Raw genomic sequence first — 21,316 nt, 5'->3', positions numbered from 1 at the left:
AAGTCTTAACCAACATAATGTGATGCTACAATAGTATTAAAAATTTCACATCTATAGTTGTTCACAAAAACAAGCTCAAGATGACTTACACAAAAGTTCTCCGAACATATCAAAAATACATTTACAATTATTATCAATGACAATTTGCTGTTGCCAAATCCTATTTTCATCGATAATTTATTTCCAGTTTTGTACAAAAATGTTCAATAACATATTTTATAGAAATCTCTTTGCACCTAATTATACCCACCGTAATAAAAAGTAATGTTTGTGGAATCATGTTTAAGGTTTTTTCAAGAACTGCTGGCCACTACGACAATGCTGTTTAAAATAACTATTGGGCGTTCAAAATCAAATTCGAACGAATACCTCATCTACACATTACAAGACGATTCCAATATCAACAGTACTTTACATTTTACATGAAAATTTTAAAGGTTTGTAATGAGTCAGCCAATCAGAAAATACCATTTTTTTCGGATCGGACTTTTACAACTGCCTAAATAGCATTAGTAGATTCCGCGGGTTTAAGGTAGCAGGGCGCAGAGGTCGCTTGGTCTACAACCTATTTAAGGTTAGCGAAGCTCGACGGCTTCCAGGGTAGCACCAGCTCAGGTCCCAAGGTACTATTACTTTACCGGACTGGGAGGCTGTCGAGCTCTTAGATAGGTACGGTAGACGCTTCATAAAACGACTAGACCGAAGGCCCACACGAGGAGTCCTCGGCTAAGAGTGTCACTCATCGATAATACCCGCTTAGTATTCACACAAGGGCGCCCGAGAGAACCGACATGGTGGGTCACTATTATCTGGATAATAACACTACTGCCACCTCGAAAAGCCTTAGCGCTGGGAGAAGTAGCGGACGAAACTCCAGACTCCCTGAAATATACAATACCAACCTACCCCGTTTTTAACGAGACCGGTTGGTTATCAAATGGTGACTGATGGTGTGTTCTGTACGACCAGGAGTCTGTGAATGACGCATTCATTAGCACGCACTAAGCAATTGCGTATATTAAGCCGGGTCTGAATAAAGCTTTATTTATATAATGTCACTTTATTTGACAGTGACACTTTACTCCCGCTGCTTAGCAATAGAAGCAGCCGAGCACGAAAGCCGCAGTTTTCGCGCGCTTATGATGTGCGCGTTGAAAGCGAGCTTGTCATTCAGTATGACACCTAGATAATCCTGTTGGAGGGATTCATTTCAATCCTCCAATTTCAGAAGGTCGTCCTAGAACATTTGCAGTCTGGAGGCGTTTAGAGGTAGAGCTGATGGTGACACCATAAGTGTAAAAGCTGGTGTCTATTGAGAATACGCCGAGCTCTATACTCTTAACACGAAAGCATGTAATAAGAAAACACATGTACCTTGAGTATTCTAACACTGCGAGTACTCATATAACAATTACCAGATATATGAGATAAAATAATATTTCATTATGCTTTTTAATTATAATTAATTCATAAAAACTTAAGTAACTTTAAAAATTACCAGTTAGTAAATGCGTTTTTTTTAAATAACAGGAAAAAATCAAAAGTATTAAACAATTTATTTAAAAAATATTTTTTAGACTTATGTAAAAAAATATACTTCTTAATTTTAAAATTACATCATTAACTGTATTATATATTATTAACAATTGCAATATAGTTAAATATTTTTATTATATATCACAAGAATAGTCTTAGGAATTAATATAATTAATTTATTCTGTAAAGAAATTATTACATTGAACAAACAAAACAATTTGAATAAGAACTTAATAAACTTCCCATATTTATGAAGTAAAATAAACCAAATACTGTTGTCTACATTGTTGCACTTGAATGTTGTTACTAGTTTAGGTACTTAATAAATACTTTAATGGATATTGATCCACACTCCCAGAAGAATAACAAATTCATGTGTCATGTCTATTATTGCAAGTTATTCAGTGTATACTTTGAATTGTATGACAAAGCCCATTTAACACAGTGTTCTACTAATCCAGAAACCAGCAGATCCTTATGATTTGACATGCCTAACACCAGAAAAAACCGAAGAAACTATTTAATGAAAAACTTTTTTTTTCTTACTTGTTATAATTGTATATTATATACCTTCTGAAAGAATAGAAGTTCATTATAGGAACTTATATCATTTTTGTGTAAAGAAAAAATTATATTTATTGAATGCTTTCTACTGCAAGTACTATTGTAATCTTTGGAGAAAAATACTTTTCAAGCTGTTTTTCATCCACAAATTATTTTTTGCATTCCCAACATTTTAAAATAGTCATTGTATATAATAAGAAGATTTTTTTAATCTAACAACTTTAAATTGTAATGCATCAAAACCCATTCCATTTTTTCTATGGTGGATTCCATTTCTGTGGTGTAAGTAGTGATTGCCTCTCTCTAGCTTGTGGTGGTGGTTGCCTTTCCCTGGGTTGCGGTGGTGGTTGCCTTTCCCTGGGTTGCGGTGGTGGTTGCCTTTCCCTAGGTTGAGGCGGTGGTTGTGCTGTAGTTCTTTGTGGTTCTGGTGGCGGCTTTCGAATTCTTGGCTCAGGTGGCGGTTTTGGAATCCTTGATTGAGGTGGCACTTTTCGCTGACGAGGAGAAGGTGGATGCTGAATTTCTGGTGGTTCTGAGCTCATATTGACGTATCACAGAAACAACAATTAACAGCTCCTGAAAAAGTTGTTGAAGCTTTATTAGTAATATAAACCTGCAGTAATGAACAAAAATGTTATACATGGATATATATTCCAAAGATAATATAGCAAAATATGTTCTTTAAAATGTAAACATAACCAATAATCATTATCAGTATTTAGAGTAACTATCCTTTAACAAATTCAAATAAGCATAGAGCTAGAGTCAATCCTACCATATTCTATTTTGGAATTGAACTTTTGGTAAAAGTAGTTGAAAAGTCCTCACTAATTTTACTTTTTTGCGATATCACATCTTTACAATAATACCCTATACCCCTAAACTTATTAACATTTATCAAATTGGCACATGCTATTTTTATATAGGAATAGTATTTAGTTGTAGAATTGAAATTTAATGTTGTAAAAATTAGTAAAGCCAAGAAATCTTAATACTTTGCACAAAAGCTTATTAAAGCTATTGGGTTGTTCGGAAAGTAATTTCGTTTTTTTTTTGTTGGTGAAATTGTAAGAGGATCTCTATATAATGAATAAATTATACACTTATATATTGGCTATTCTGATCAAACAGAGGCAGTGCATTCCATTCAAGCTTTAAAAGCTTTTAGCAAGTGACCAAACTTGCATGAAGTCTTGTTTGTCTTTGTGGAACACTGTACCTATTCTGTTGATTGATTCGGGCCTTTTCTGTGGAAGTGCATAATTCAGTTTGTCCAGATTGACAGTAGACATTCACTTTGACAGTAGACTACCAAATTATTGAAGTTTTATTTGGTAAAAGTTCAAAAAAAAACTCCTTGAAAATCCCACCAAACAGCATCACCTATTTTAAAGGATATACAAAATGCTTTGAACCAGTTCATCTTATCTGCTCTATAATCTCTTGCCTTTGACACTTATACATAACCCATTTTTCGTCAAAAGTACTGATGCGCTTCCAAAATGGATCATTTTCGTGACGTTTGAAGCGCGAATCACAGACGTCAATGTGACGACGCAAATTTCTCTTCGTGAGAATACGGGGAACCGATAACCGAGCTTCGAAGGTAAAACCTAGGCATTTCAAGTGGTCATAAACAGTTGAATTCGATAAATTTAACCACCCCACCGGTATCACGTGTTGTTATTCGCCGGTTTGCATCAACTTCGTTTTTTTTGTCAGCTTCAACCAACCTTCCAGAAAGTGGTGCATCTTCAACATCAATATTGCCGGATAATTGCAAACCAGTCCTGGCACTGGCATATTGTCAACACATATTTTCCATACACATCCACAAACCTTGCTATACCCCTCTGTACCCTTTATACCCCTCAAACATAATGAATTTGCAGCTTAAGTGTGAAGTTGGGATCAAAAAATGCAAATAAATCCTGTCAGGAAAAAACGGAATCGTATAATACTGTCGAAAGATGTTAGTGCTGTTAGCCCTAAGGCTTTTACAACTTTTTCCGACAGTACTTCACGGAGCCGAACGATCCGTGAATTATTACTTACCGAGCAACCCAATATATTTGAGGTATTGGTACGTCTCTGATATGTGACACTTAACCACACTTATTACTCATTTTTGTTTCACACAGTTTAAATATCACTCTTTTTTTTCGGGATTTCATACACGATTAGAAACCTTAACTTTTAATTTTAAATTCCACTTAAAATATGTAAGTGTAATTATATATATTACAAATGTAATATAAATTAAATATGTACGTCATATAGTAATTTCTTGACAAATGTTTTTTTTAATGTTTCAGGAAAGCCGGTTATTCAATATAAACTTTATTTTCAAAATAAGCCCAAAAAAATAATCTATCGCTTTGCGATTTGTGTTTTCTCTTCGAGATTAGTTTGAGAGAGAAATTTAAAATTCTATTGTTAAAACAAAATATATTGCAAAAATTTATTCATTGAATTAAAAAAAATTATTGCGACAAAATAGACATAAACAAGATTTTTTCGATAATACGGTTTTTTTTAATTTATTAATTGCAAGATGTCTGCTTAAAATTCAAAAAAAAAATTAATAAAATGCTGGATTAAATACAAATATTCTAAATTTTGTAAACTACATAAACATGAAAGACAAAAGTAGATGAAGTTAAGTTCATTTAATGACTTTGTAAAGGACAAACTGCAGCGTAAGTAAACAAATATATCGACAAAACGTCAATATTTATTTATATAATAAAAAAAAACATCCGCGTCATTTTAGTAAAACAATTCAGATATTGAATTTGTTATACATTTTAGTTAAATTTAAAAGTTAAAAGTGATTACGAAAATATGACAAAATTATAACATTTTTAAAGTAAGCACAAAAATATTGTTTACGCTAAAGAATTCTATTCTTTATTATAAGAAATTGTAGTCTTATGAATGTTGTAATATCCAATAAGACAATAAATAGTATATTAAAATATTTTAACATAGGTAACACTTGATGGGAGTGGAATGTACGGAAATCGAATGAGTATGTGAGTGATTGAGCAAAGACAAAACCTATCGAAGAAGAACAAAAACTGCGAATGAAAAGTGTTTTCGGAGAGAAAAATTGTCGCTTTTTCATGTGATTTTGTGAATTTGTGTTTGTGCAAAATTCATTGTAGACTGTGTTTGTATAGTATTTTTGGAGCAAAGTTCCCAAAAAAACGTACCGCTTGGTAGTAATATGAGTAATGTTACCAACCAAAATGGAACAGGTCTAGAGCAGCAGGTCTGTACCTCATGTACTTACGCTTAGTATTGATTTTCTGTTTTACCCCATTTTTAACATATTCTGTATAGAAATTAAGTTTATTTTCAAGAAAGGTGTCTAATTTTATTCATAACAAGACATTGCGTCGATTCCGATTACAAATAATTGCTTTACGTGTCTCGGTGTAACCAACATGGCGACTTAGGTTCTTCTTTGGTATCTGATTGATTTTATAGACATAGCCATTTTTGTTGTAAATTATCATTAGATATAAGAAGATAGTCTATATTTCAAGCAATATTAATAATAGTAATTTCTTTGACACGTTAAACTGCAGTGTCATTTTTCTTAAATATGATTAAAAAATACCAAAATTCATAGTTCCTTGAATTAAAATAAATAAATACACACTTATTAATTTATTCATCGTACCTAATAATTAACAACATTTGGTTATAACAATAAACCTCTAGAATATATGTACTGTCTAGGAACTAATTTGTCATAATTGAATATAACCTTAATTTCTGGGCATAAATGATAGCCCCTGGAGCTTATGGTTATTTTTAAATATGCTTTTAGCTTGCTGGTCTGGACTTGCAGCCTCAGGCTTCTAAGGGTGCTGGCATATACATCCCTCCGAATCGGCGTAGGCAGTTGCAAGCCAACACTCCTCAAGGTAATATTCATTTTCACCCATTTGTGTCTTCATAAATATTATCTTGTGTATATAATTCATTTATATTACATTTTAAAATCTTTATTACAATAAACATGAATTGTAAAAATGAAGGTTCTATGATACATTTTATTTTAATTTTAAAAATGGTGATGTTTCAGTAATGGTATGAGAGATATTACAACTGTTAATGTAAATTAAAAAAATTATATTGACATCTTTTCTAATTCTAATTAGTTAATACATTTTCATTTAAAATTTTTAATAATTCATGAATCTAGTATGCAAAAATTTAAAGTTACACATGTGATGTATTTTATTACATGTTTAACATTTTGCAAAACCTTTGTCTTACACATATAAAATATACACAGGTTCAATTACATTGTTAAAGAAATAATGTACAAAAGTACTATTATTTTTTCTAGTGAGCTAAAAGAATGTTACAATTAAAAATAAAAAGATGTTTAAGCGGTTTGTTTATTCATTGCTCAGCTATAGTTTTGGCTGCTAATGTATTGTATTATAAAGGCAAAGTTGTATTAGTAAAAAGAAATTGTTATCAATTTTGTTTTCCATATTTTTGTCATATTGTTTGTAATGTGTAATTTTACAGGTATACTTACTATTTGAATCTGTTTCATTGTTATCATCAATCCATAGATAGACTGACTGATGACATAAGGCAAATTAACATGCAAATACTGTTTGCCTGGTAAAGATGTACTTGTTACTTTATAAATTCTACTGCACTTGTAGGAAATGGATGTGTTTTTGATAAATTGATTTGATTGTCATTTTACTATTGCAAATATTTAGTAAATGTTAATTATTCTTGTGAACATGAACTTGGATTCAAAAGAATTGATAATATTATTGTTGTGTGTGTTATTAAAAAGGATATTGAAAAGATTGCTTCAGAATCTCATAAATAGAAAGATATAGTCATTGTCAAGGAATATAACTTAGATTAAAGCTTGCGAAGGAGTTAGGTGCATAGAAAGATAGTGATATACTACTAAACTAGATTATTGATGAAAGGCAGGATTAAGATTCAAAAAATGACTTTTGATAAGATGAAAGGCAAGTATTATTGAAAAACAAGAATCTTAATTAAAAATTCCATCATCATCTTCAGAGAGAGTTGAGTGTATGTTAGAGTTACATGAAATTCCCCCATTTTCTTTCTTCATTCAGACTTGGATTCCCAACATCCTTTATGATTGAAATCCTTTCAACCCGCACTAACCGTTTTGATACTACTTATGTAGTTACAAACTACTAAAGAATGGCATGATCTACCAGCATTGCTGTTTCCAGCTAGCTTTTTCAGTCAAGGATAAATAGGTATCTTCTAGGGCAACAAATACCAATGTAGACTTCATCTTTACTTAACATCAGGCAAGATAGCTCAAATACTTTCCTGATAACAAAAATTTTCAACATGTCAGCTGTCAGCAATAGATGCCCAATGCAAGTTATAGGCCTTCAATAAAAATTGCATGATGATGAAAATCCTCTGCTTACAAAATAGTCATAGTGGTGCTAATATTTTGTTATGGGGTTGCAGGTTGCTAAATATTAAAAAAATATTGAATAAGTGCATTTGTCTAGAATATGCAAATAAAAAATGAAAGTTATTTACTTATAATATACTACTTTGTATATTTAAACAATGTCTGGTCATGAATCATAACGAAACTATTGAAAATTTGCTGGATATTTAGAATTAATAGTACCTGCATACTTCTCAAAAAGAATATTTTTTTATAATTGGTTATGTAAACTGTTTAGAAGTTGAGTGAAATCATGTTAAAATAAATATTAAATTTGACAGGCAAACTATGTTTACTATGAAGAACCAGATGGGTTATTTTGTTTTATGTAAGGTTTTAGAAGAGTAAATGTAAATACTTGTATAAAAAATAGGTTATAAAAGATTAGGGAAATCAGTATTTTCTTATCAATTTGTAACATTTCCTTTATAGATTACATCGTATGTTGTATGTGTGTGCAACTGAAATGTATTCATTAATAAAGTCAAAATCATAACTTCATTAAAAAAATATGTTGTTTTATGAAAAGTATATTGTGTAATACTATATAACTTATAAATAAAATAATACTATATAATATATGAATAAGTAATAAATAGGTGAATTTCTACTATAAAACTGGTTACTCATTAAATAATCTACAAATGTGTTATAATTTAAATGCCAGTCTCTGAGTTAAAGAACAATGAACTGATGTTGATTATTTACACTTTTGTTTTCAGACGGACATCTCTTTAATTTGTGATTGACACATGTTATGGAGCCTGTAAGATATACATAAAAGATAAAATAATGAAGAAAAAATGTTACTAACTTTGTACTGTTAGAATTAATTGTAATCAACTTGAAGGTTAGCCAAAGACAATTCTGGGACGACTTTTAGGTTATAATTTATTATAAGATTTGAAGAGGAAAAGAAAATGTCTCTACTATTTTCTTTTCAATATTTTTCTTTTTTCTCTCTTTCCAGTTAGCTGAATTGATATAGCTTTTCTCAAGTTTCGTTTTAGCAATACTTTAGGTGAATTATTTTTACTATTAAAAGTAAATCCAGATAATGACAATGTTTCAAATAGTGACATAGACGGCCACCAAGCATAGGCCTACCCCGAAAATATCTATGTGGGGGAGGGTACGTGCTGCACTTTCTCTGGAAACTTCTTTGTGAGGAATGGAAATCTCATAATTAATTCAAAAAGTGTAAATTATATATATAAGATTTTATCCCTGGAATCGAACCTGCGGTCACAATCCTCTACAGCTGGACTATCATGCGCCCTACAACTTCATTACATGTTCGCACATGGCACTCACCTTTAATGAGTACAGTCCTCTGAGACAGTGGAATTAAGACCTGTCATAAATAAGCTGCAAACCTAAGGGCAAATATACTGTTCATTTGTATAATCTAAGGGTTGGGTACTATGAGGCCAATATAAACAAAAAATGTATGAATAGGTTAGAGAAAGTCCTGTGTCGAATAAAGTACAATATATTGTTTCTGTCAACAGGGGAAGAGCCTAAGCGTCAAAGCTTAGAGACTCGTCCAAGTGAGTCGCGCGACATCCGTTCATCATTCGGAGGCAATCCTAGAAACTACGACCGTGGTGGTCGGCGCGACGAGCGCGAACGTGACCGCGACCGTGACTACGACCGCGGCTACGACTCGCGATACCCGCGCAGGGACCGCGGTGAGTGCAACCTAACACTGACTTAGATATGTCCTGTACATTGTGTAATTAGTATTAATATCGTGTACATAATAGATTAGTAATAACCATTGAGGCCAATTTTAATTGGTCGTTAGAGCCATAAGGATTGCATGCGGTAACCTTAATCATTAGTATACGGAGGCGGTAGCAGTTCGAGAGACACTTAGCCATGTATTAGCAACACCGACCAATTAGAAGTCCAAGTTAGGTAGGCAAGTTGGTGTACTCCCGAGGGGCCTTACGCCAGGTCACTCCATGGAGCGATCAGGCAAGAGGCCTACGAGAATAACTGCATACCTAAAATGAGGTCTAGGCTAAGCGTCATTCTCCCTCAGCTTTCTTAAGTCCGCAACAGTGAGCTTCCCCCAAAAAAAGCAAACAGGCCGTTTTTAAATTCAACTATTACCTTAAATAGATTTTAAATAGGCGTCAACATTAACATTTAAATAAGTATTAGATGTAAACTAATTGCTTTAGTTTAGGCCCAGTTTATACAAGTTAAAGTAAGCGAAAACGTGAGTAAACAAATATGCTTCGATAAAAATACAGGAATCACTACTCCAATATTTTGCAGAGCAGAGAATTAATTTTTAAATTGTCATCATTGATTGAGAATAGACAAATATAGTATTGGTAAATACACTATTTTGTAAATGGTGATATTGCAATTTTCCATGGTTCTTTATGATATAAGTTAACATATCATTATGTTATGTATCATTTCAAATGATGTGGGATTTTTAATCATGCCACCAACACCAATCCCTGTTAAAACATAACTGTCTTTATGCATGGATCACCATGTATTTTTTCCATCTTAATGATTTACTAACAAAGCAAACAATGAGGAACTTGGAATATATTGAAAAACAGTTTGGACATTTGATTTGCAAATTATCAAATGGTGATCTTTGAATAGCACGCTAGCATTATCAGCCAAACTAATTATTTTGACGCTATAATTGCATAAATTTGTAGAATTAAATAATTTAATATTTTAAAAAATTATTTATATAAAAATAAAAAAATCAAGTCTACTATAAGCTAGTTTTTAAATGTGACGTCTCTGTTATAACATGGTCGTCCGTATTATGTTTTTCAAACCAAAAATGTACTGTTATCGAAAATTTATAATAGGTAATAATTTAAATTTTCAAAAAAATTAATTCAAGAGATTTGTGTGATAAATTCAAGCATATAAACACCCAAATAATTTTTAAACTTTAAATTATATTAATATTAATAAAATGATGTTAAGTAGATAAATTTAAATCTTGTTGTTTGAATTGTATTAGAGGAGTATGCTTTACCATTTGGTTCTAAGGTCGGATTTAATAACTTCATTAATTATATCTTAATACTTCCATATAAATTGTATAAATCTTTTCATTAAAATAAAATTTAGGATTCATACAATAATATCTTTATGAATAAATACTTAAGTGTATTTTAACAGATTGTCTTGTTTCTGTTTCTAACAAGATTGTTTATAAATGCTCCACGAACTACTCGCGTTATAGAAGATTTAGCTGCAAATACCATTTCCATTATATATATAAACCATAACTAAAGCGTGTTTTATGAAAGAAGTTATTAAAATAACATTCTTTTATAGAACATTATACAACTAACTCCATTTTAAAACTTTTTTCTTTTACACGCCTCTCGTAGAACAATGTAAGTGGCATTTAATTATAATATATTTTTTAGTACTTTAAAAGTTAATGGCGTAATGTATATAAGTTGCATTTCCAGTTTTGGATTTCTTTTAAGATTTTTTGGGTGTACATATATTTTCATTGGTCTAATTTAATTATCTAAGTAATATCGGTACTAACGCATTGACCGCCCACAAAATACATTTAAAAATTTTTCGGCAAATCATAAAATTAAAGCACTATTTAAAATAAACTAAAGAAGCTATTTGTAAGTACTGTAATGTGAGACATAAATTTTAAAATCAATAATTTTTCGTTCATTTATTAGTAATAATTATAAATTATTATTAATTGTTGATGTTTGTTGCCTTTTCATTGATTTTTTTTACTCTTATGATATTTACTTATTGCACTTACCTTCCTTAATTTAACTCTGCACTGTCCCAATGATTAACCAGTAGAAAATGGATTTAGCATAAATTTCGCCGTTATGCATTGTATGTATTAAAAATCTTTAGCTAAACAAAAGTATTTCATAATTTTATAACTAATTTAAACAATTTTTATACATTTCTTTTCATATGCTTACATGCATATTGATAAAGAATGTGATTCAGGTCGTGATCCGGGCTATCAAAATGGAGAGTCGGAGCGTTGGTCGGAGCCGGAGAGATGGGGCGACCGTGGGGGTGAGCGTGGTGGGGAACCCAGAGGTGGGGGTGGGCGCGGAGGCCGCGAGCGGGATGTGCGCCGCGATGATGAGTGCGAGCCGCCGCCGCCGCGCAACGACCGTTGGAAGGAACCAGAGCCACGCGCCGAGGAGCGCAACACATCGCGCGGACACGGCTGGGGCTCCGATGACGTGCGTCGCACGAGCTCCCGCAGGGACGAGGTTAGATCATATAATGACTCAACTCAAAAGCGCGCCATTGTAGATTCGGGATTATTATTTCAACTTTGAAAAATAAGTTGACGTTAAATAAATTATATTAAATGAGCTCAAGTCTTAAATAACAATAAAGTACAAGAATCAGAATTTTTTGAACTTGCAAGCGTAGGCCCGTGGATCCGAAAGATTCACAAGTAGCCACCGCGAGCCGGTAGAAGCGGTACGGTAAGGCTCTCCATTAGATGGACCAACGACTTAGTTAACGCGGGGTAGTAGCTTGATGCGGGCAGAACGTGGCATGACCTTTGGCATATCGGCGGATTTGATGATGATGAACCGGGGATCCCAAAAACTTTATCTGCTTTCAATAATGAAGAACTGAAATGTTGGCCTAATTTCACCTCTCAATGAAAAAGTATTTTTTACTTTCCCTTACAGCATAACAGATTAATTGATTAATCAATGATCACTTTTTCAAAACTATTAATTCTGGGCAAGAACTCGGCTGCAATATAAATTCTCATGTATATCAAATACACATTTGAGGATATTATTTTTACCAGGACAAGCTAAATTTTGAGAGTGATCTATGGAAAAGTCTGGGGAACATCTCATGTATTATTAGTTGTAATTTAGTTCATTCTATTATATTGATTATTTCAGTATAATTTCTACTAGTTTCTTCGAATGGAAATCCTGAATTAGCCAGGATTTCCACTCAAAGTTAATTTTATTATTAAATAAAAATTTATTGGTGCAATGTTTTTATTTATTTGTTTTAATTAATATTGATTGAAACTTTATAAACTTGCTTTTATAATTACTGACAATACAGGGTAAATCATTTCAATGGAAAAGTAATATTTGGATTTTTAGTGTTTATGTTGTAGGTAAATTTTTGTCTTATTTTCTGTATTTTTTGCAGGACATAAAAACCTCGTTCTCGCACATTTTCTTGCTCTGTATCAGATAACCTATGTGGCACAGGGAGGGTGGGTTACTCCGAACCTTCGATTCCTCGGTTTGGGTATTCCAATTGAGACCAAATTATTCTGTAAAAATATTTAATAATAAAATTATTAATATCTATAAAAATATTAAAATAATGTTTCATGGCATTTAGGATTCAAGAACTTTTGCGAAATTAATATTTGTTATTTTAATTTATTATTCGATTAGAATGACTGGACGATCCCGCTACCTCGCGACGAGCGGCAGGAGTTGGAGCTGTTTGGCACTGGTAACACAGGCATCAATTTCTCAAAATATGAAGACATACCGGTTGAGGCCAGCGGCGACCGCGTACCGAACTTCATTACCAGCGTAAGCTATTTTATTGATCAATCTATAACGATATATCTTTTAATCGCCTTTTATGCGATTTATATGTTTTATCTACTATTTTCTAAAGTCTTAATTTGATGACAGTATCTAAAGGTCATTCACAATTATTTGCGATATGGTGTAGCAGCAAACTTAATTAAAGAAATTATTAATAAGAAATTGAGTGCTCTACTTTTTGGAACTGAACATACAGACAATTGATTCAATTAATAAAATTAGTTATAATCTATTCATTAAATATTAATTTATAACATGGCAATATTTATAATAATAAATCTTTTGTACTTACAGTTGCATAATACAAACTTTGTATTATCTCTGTACTTGTCACATAGTCAATTCATGTAATAAATCTAATTCATTAAAGGTTAAAAAGTAAATTGAATATAAACAGCCTTGGCCAGTTTTTGTATATACTGGTGTAGATAATATAATTGATAATATTTGCTATCAGTTTTCTCATTGGTTTTTAGATAAGGAAAAAAAACTTGGCTGTTCCACATTTTGTTAATTCTACATACAAATAAGTATTTACTGTATTATTTTGTGCACTTATATTCCTTTACCTATAAGTTTGATGAATAGAACAGATGATTAAATCTACAATTTTTTTCAAAAAATTAGCCTGGGATTCTAAACATACGTACATAAATTAATTTATTGAGCTTCCGACAATTGTTGATGGAAGGCAGGAAATCTGTTTAATATATACTATTATATATCGGAAGCTTTGTAACATAAGTCTAGCTCACTAGTACTACATATTTGAAATGTGGGCTTTCTAGTATGAAGAATACTTGAGTTAATTCTTATTGTTTTCAATTTTTGAGGATTTGATCACATTTTAATTAAGGGACATATATAAGCTATAAATTTGGCATAGATACTTGTATTGATATAATGTTATTTATTTTAAACAGTTCGAGGACGTTAACTTGACGGAAATAATGCGTTCGAACATTATGATGGCTCGCTATGACAAGCCGACTCCGGTACAGAAGTACGCTATTCCAATAGTGTTGGGCCACAGAGATGTTATGGCGTGCGCTCAGACGGGCTCCGGCAAGACTGCTGCCTTCTTAGTGCCCATACTCAACCAGATGTACGAAGCGGGACCTGTGAAACAGGCGTAAGTCGTAACACAATTTTATTTGTTTAAAATTAAATAAAATGTCTAGTATTTCGTATACTATTATTATCTACTTGTTTCCTTAGCGTTCTAAAATTAATAAATATTCATTGTTTTCATCTTAGAGATTTATGTCATGTTTCTTTATATTTTACAGGTGATTTCAAAATTAAACAGTAGTTATTTTACTAAATTAGTCTTAAATGTTATTTTAGTACCGTTTCATTTGGTTTTAGATCATATAACCGGCGCAAACAATTTCCGCTGGGATTAGTATTGGCCCCGACACGAGAGCTCGCCACTCAGATTTACGACGAAGCTAGGAAGTTCGCCTACCGTTCCCGTGTGCGACCTTGTGTAGTGTGAGTTGCCATCATAACAGTATCTACACCAAAAATTATTTATAACAAAAACACAAAAATTATTGTTTTCTTTTATATACAACCATTCATTTTTCTTTGCGGCACTGCATTATTGTTCATCCTTTTTTACTTTCCCAAAGTAATTTCTTGATGTTAATTAATGTTAACCTAATCATAGTTTACTTTTGTACCAGTTCACTTGATTAATATTTTGTGACAATACACAGCATACACAGGTTTTACAGTAAGACCCCGCTTAACACTGTTCTGTTTAGCACTCTTTTATATCAACCTAAGGATTCTCAGAAATTTTGTGCTTTTTTAACATGTACATAACATATCCAAAACAGTGTGGTTGTGGTTCTTGTTAAATGCAATGCTTTACAGATGCAAATTTGTCATTTGAAACATTTGTTGACATTATTGTAAGTATAAATTTGTATATTATAACAATTAATAGTGACAAATAACATGATGATTAGTTTTTATCATGGGTGATAAGGAAAAACAAGATATGAAAGCAACCAGAAAAAGAATTTTACAGGAAACTAAAATCAAGTGATTAGACAATTCTTAAGAATAAAGAAAAAATACCAATGTCATAGGCAGCTGTTACTATCTCAAGCTCTGCAACCAGTAGTTTACTACTCCAAAAATCTAAGAGTGATGGAAGACATATCTAAATCAAATTTTCCTGTGATTTAGATGTCTTTTAGAAAATCATGGATATTCTAGAATTTTTTTTGGGTTAAATGTTATTGAAATTAAAAAAAAAACAAACAGAGTACTACTATCAATGGATAATGCCCCAAGCCACCCAACATATGTATCAGAATTAACAACGCGATTTACGGTCGTAGTGGGTTTTTGCTGTCTAACACAACTGCCTTAATACAACCAATAGATCAAGGCATTACATCTAATTCTAAGGCTTTTTATTTGCGGCGAACAGTTATTTGAAAACTGTGAGAAGAGAACCAATCATCATATCACATAGAAAACAGAAAGATCTTTGAAAGGAATATGCAAGAATAATTTTATGTAAGAAGAATTTAAGTAAGAGCAAAGATATCGGATACTCTCGTTGATACAGATGAAATAATTGAAGATATAGTGGAATTACTGTTTTAGGAGGGGTAAATGTAGGAGATTTCGAAGAAATAATTTAAGAAACAATGGTTAGTTTTTATAACAATGAGCTCAAGGAATTAACTAAACCAGAAGAAAACGTGAATATTGGCAGTAGTGATTTTGAAGAAGAGTGAAAAGAACTTTCGATGGTGTTTGTAAAAATATTTAGAACACTAACTAAACAAAACTAAAAAGACCAATTTGTGAAAAATATCAAAATTTCGACAAGAGTTCAAAAGCAAGAGGGTGTTATAGATGCTTTACCTCCTTATCAATAACTTCTAACAAAACACAAAAGGAAAACGCGAACTTGTTAAATGCCTTCTTGACAAAAAGGCAAAAAATTGGAAACAATATACTGAATGATCTGACTGATTTGGAATTTTTGTTCTAATATTATATTCATAAAAACTGTTTTTATTTTTGTGAGAAATAAATGTAAATAAATTCAATACCTAACCAGTTTTCTGCCTGTCTTCCCTTATCTCCATTATTATTTACATGTTAAGATAGCCTCGCTTTTCGTTGTTCCGCTTCCACGCTCTACTTTGATGTAAGTTATCTTAAATGTTAAGCGAGATCGTGCTGTGTTTTTTAAATAAATACCAAAAAGATTTCCGTTTGTAGAATGTACTCATAAATAAATTTTGTTTGAATACAGCTATGGAGGCTCCCCAGTGCCAGATCAACTTCGCGAATTAGAGCGCGGCTGTCACCTTCTGGTAGCGACGCCCGGCCGCCTGGTGGACATGCTGGCCCGTGGCCGCGTCGCTCTCGACCATTGCCGCCATCTCGTCCTCGACGAGGCCGATCGGATGTTAGACATGGGTTTCGAGCCTCAGATCCGCAAAATTGTCGAGTGCCACACTATGCCCAAAACAGGCGAAAGACAAACTCTCATGTTCTCTGCCACCTTCCCCAAACAGATTCAGGTTCTAGCGCAGGACTTTTTGCACAACTACGTCTTCTTGGCTGTCGGCCGCGTTGGGTCCACGTCAGAGAATATCACTCAAAAAGTAAGCCTTAGTTTATGTAACCAAATTTTTATTTCATTTTATCGATAAAAGGGATTACATATACATTCATTATTATTTGACATAAAAATACAATGCCATTTTTGCACTAGATAAAGAATAATACCCCTTAAGTTTCGTGGCATGAGAGTATGCAATTTCTCTAGCAGCATCAACAATGTAACTGAAGTCGTAGAAGCTTATCTATAAGTTCATTTTATCAATCATAAAATATTTTAGTATGTATTTAACATATTCACCTCTTAATTTCTAGGTTGTGTGGGTGGAGGAATCGCACAAGCGATCATTTTTGTTAGACTTGTTAAATGCTTCCAACTTATTGCAACGTTCGCGGCCGGAGGAAGATCAACTGACTCTCGTTTTCGTTGAAACTAAGAAAGGTATGTATGTGTTAAATAGTGAAACTTTTAATTTATTTTTTATATGCCCACTAAAAATTAACAAAATTTGATATCTAAATTATAAAAATTGAAAATAATATGTAATGAAATGAAACCATTTATTACCAAATATGTTGTCAATTTTGCTGTTTTATTTCTTATAAAGCAATAACCCTAAAGGCTAAAATAAATTCAGTAACTCTTTATTTTATTACTATTTTTATTCAATTTTTAGATTTTGTCAGAATAATCCACTAACGTCACAAAATTTATCTTTGAGGACATTTAAAATTATTATTTAGAAAGATAGTATTTAGAAAGATAATGTTATATTTCTGTCACAGGCGCGGATCAGCTAGAAGAGTATTTGGACGGAGAGGGGTACCCAGTGACGTCTATCCATGGTGACAGAACCCAGCGTGAACGCGAAGAGGCATTGCGTCGCTTCCGCTCCGGGCAAACGCCCATACTCGTGGCCACCGCAGTTGCTGCTAGAGGTAATGTTACATCAGGTTTCATGGATTACACTGTAGTTCCCACAGTATTAATGTAGATACAACTGTGTTAATGCGATAAATTTTAAAATTAACAATATTGGGTCATATGAATCTAAAAAAAAAACCGAATTAAAGAAGCTTCACAATAAATAATTGTTTTTTAATTTTAAATATCGTATGTATTGTTTTTCACACTTTTATGCTTTTATTAACTATAACAACTTAAAGCTCATTGTTATTGCATTTTATATATCCATATTTTTACCATAAAAATCTGTCCTGGGCTGGTGACATTGAAAGATAAACTAAGGTCTTGCATAGGAAGATTCATTACTGGTTACGCGCCTTCGTACGTAAATTTATTAATGTCAGTACAGTAAGAAAAAAAAAACGTTTTGTTGCCAGGTCTCGACATACCTCACGTGCGTCATGTGATCAATTTCGATCTGCCGTCGGACGTGGAGGAGTACGTACACCGCATCGGCCGTACAGGCCGTATGGGCAACCTCGGTGTTGCTACATCTTTCTTCAATGACTCCAACCGCGGCCTGGCGCGCGATCTCGTGGAGTTGCTAGTTGAAGCTAAGCAAGATGTGCCAAAGTAAGTCTTATGCACTACACCTCATCATAAAAATATCTCTAAGTATAAAGAGGGTAGGCGTAGGCAATAGGTAATGGAGAAAGCTTATCACAGATTGGTAATGACTCTTTCTGAATACTAGGATTTTTTTTTACATTTGGCACGTTAAATTAATATATTAATCATCAAAGAGCCTTTGTTCCTTAAAAATATTGCTAAAAACCGGATTTAAAAATCTGCATCCAAGTAAATTTTTTGCTATCAGTTACACATAAACTTTTAGCGCTTATTGCTTTAAATAGGATGTTATATGATTGATGTCTCTATCATCTATAGTATGCAATTTAGTAATACAAATTTGAAAAGTGAAGAAGCAATGATCAGTTTAAACTAATTATTATGCGTTTTTATTATCTTCGTTAAAAGTCTAAACCAAATATAATATTCTTAATAGTTGTAGTCATAGGATTTGAGAAATTAAAATCTAAATTTGACGATAGTCAGTAATATTGCACAAGGTAAAATTTATGTAATGTGTTCTTATGTTATATGAAACAATGTAACTAATATTTTTTTGGTTTAGCTTTGCTAAGCACCTTTGAAAAATCAAGACACCTATGATATATACATTTTAATATTTAGTTACAGAATACTGCCAGGTTTGGAATGTTGATTCTAACGAGAAGAACCAGGAGAGAAACTCATTAGTTACTTTTTTAACGCTAATCATATAACCTTTGCTTGTTATAAGTTATTTATTTGTGGAAATCATTATGATATTATCTCAGGCATGTTTATCTCCTATATTATTCTTAACACAAAAATAAGCTGAATTGATGAATCTCACCTTAACATAAACCTTGAATTTTTTAAAAGAAAGATTTAAAACAGCTTCTGGAATTTATTCTTAGAGGCGTAAATATGTATGAAAGAAAATAAAACTTTTAGATATATCATGTTCTGAGATTTTTATAACATGTAATGTTATTTCCAGTTGGTTGACGAGCACGGCTGCTGATGGTCGTCTGGGTGGTGGCGGTCGACGAGCGGGCAGCCGATCGGGCGGTGGTCGCTTCGGTGGCGGAGGCGGCGGCTTTGGTGCGCGGGATTATCGCACACAGTCTCGCCAGCCACCGCGCTCCGCGGGGCCCTCTGCCATCGGTGGCTCTGGTAATAATATTTTATCTACACTACACACAACAATAGTAGTATATTTATTCTTTATTAGGTATCTATTTTCCTACTGAACTTTAACTGTGCATTCTCAAAATTCATAGAGTCGCTAGTTTTGTTTTAGTAAAACCAGGACTAGCAGGTATGTATTGCCTTTCCATTTCTTACTATCCTATAAAATAAGGCATGGAATAAAGTGAGAATATAATGTTCCAGGGTTTGGATATGGTGGCGGCTCTTACGGTGGCAACTACGGCGGCTCATACGGCGGCGGCGGGGGCAGCAGCGGAGGCACCGACTGGTGGGACTCCTAAGCACCACGCCACTTCGCACCGCGCGCCACACCGCCCACACGAGCAACAATTGTTCCTCCACCCCGCAACTCGTTCGCCGAGTCGGACAACATCAATACCGTTCATTAATTAGTTCACCGTCGTGAGCGGTGCGACACACACGTGTTTGCGTGCGGCAACCCGCCGGCGCCGAATCTCAGGTCTCCTGCCAGCGGGCTGAGCCGCTCTATTAAATATTCTCTTTTTAATATCGTCTCCTACCCTCCCGTCGTGCTTCACAAACAACCGACGCTCGTAGCGTACATTGCAAACGGTCACACGTTCCCATCGCGTCATGACACGCACGTATTTTATAATTTCGTCTCAGTGATGATTATGTGAGAGTAGACAATTAATATAGAAATATTTTTGATGTCTGTATCGTGGATTCGTTAACGGATGATGTAACTGTGTCTTCGATTTTTATGTGTATCTATTTTCCGATGGCCGCGTCTGACCTAGGAATTTTGAAGCATTTATGCACTCTTAAATTGTAGCAGTCGAATTCAGTAGAAATAGATTTTGTGAAGTACCGATACAGTATCATAGTGGATAAAAATAATAAAATTTTGTCAGTAGAAATCCCATTATTATAACACCCGCCAACAACATGGTCAATAATTTGAATGTGAATTTACCAATAAAAATTAAGAATCAGATGCCTTTGTTTTCTTTATGTTCGTGCCTTTGTAAGTAATATTGAAATTATTTATGTATTACCAATTGCATACTTCGTTGTTAATGTCATATGGAAAGTGCATAAAAAAAGTTAAGCAGTAACTTTTTTCAAGCACTAAAATTAATGTTGCGTATTTCTGAAAAATTTCTCATACGACAAGCGTATAATTTCATCTTAAGTTGCTGCTATATGTGCTTGTGGATCTTTCTAAATATTTAAAAATACTGTCAATATAGTATATCCTTTCCTATATTAGATAGTATTTCCAACCGACCATGCGTGCAACATGAGCATTGATTACAGTCAATATTTTTCGGTGAAACGAAAAATAATTTTGTGTGCACTTAAAATTTTAGCTCCTATCTTATGAACGACAGTATCAAAATTCAAATACACGAATTTTTGATACACAACGAAGGGGTTAAATTATTTATTTAAAACAATGTTCACATGATTCAAGATAAATATTCCTATACATCAAATCCAATTAGAAATTATTAGAGACTAAATATGAAATTAACTATAAAAATCGAAGATCCAATATTGTTCGCACCTGAGAGTAATGATGGGCCAAGATTTTAATAACTTTAATGTTAAAATAAAGTTGATTGGTTATTTAAATGTATGAGGTATATATTTAACCATATTAATCTTTTTGCTGTCAATGTAGGGTATAAAACCCTATCCAAAAATCAATGTTTTCAGAAAAAATAAACATAATGAGAAGTAATAAAGGTTTTTCAAAATTTGGGTCACGAAATTTTAAAATAAATTATTCTTTAGTACCGAACCTACATACTACTGCCAGAAGCTTAAACAGAATGT

General features: G+C 32.9%; 1 protein-coding gene across 2 annotated transcripts; it reads left to right on the top strand.

Moving 5' to 3' along the window:
• Positions 1–5,152: 5,152 nt before the first annotated feature.
• Positions 5,153–20,465, top strand: bel (ATP-dependent RNA helicase bel). Of its 2 annotated transcripts, none has more exons than XM_068772260.1 (13): positions 5,153–5,374; positions 5,939–6,035; positions 9,103–9,282; positions 11,579–11,853; positions 13,030–13,173; positions 14,115–14,323; positions 14,560–14,685; positions 16,478–16,832; positions 17,104–17,230; positions 17,575–17,727; positions 18,133–18,328; positions 19,302–19,477; positions 19,697–20,465. In XM_068772260.1, exons 1-13 carry the CDS (start codon positions 5,330–5,332, stop codon positions 19,792–19,794), a joined length of 2,181 nt encoding a protein of 726 aa, XP_068628361.1. In that variant the 5' UTR covers positions 5,153–5,329; the 3' UTR covers positions 19,795–20,465. The 2 variants fall into 2 exon arrangements, with proteins under 2 accessions (XP_068628361.1, XP_068628360.1); XM_068772259.1 differs by having other exon boundaries at positions 11,567–11,853.
• Positions 20,466–21,316: the final 851 nt, after the last annotated feature.

Source organism: Battus philenor, unplaced genomic scaffold (assembly GCF_028537555.1).
Source record: "Battus philenor isolate CCGP_79_NKW_IND1 unplaced genomic scaffold, ilBatPhil1.0.hap1 SCAF_5, whole genome shotgun sequence".
Classification (NCBI taxonomy): Eukaryota; Metazoa; Arthropoda; class Insecta; order Lepidoptera; family Papilionidae; genus Battus; species Battus philenor.
This window is presented reverse-complemented; position numbering and strand designations above follow the sequence as displayed.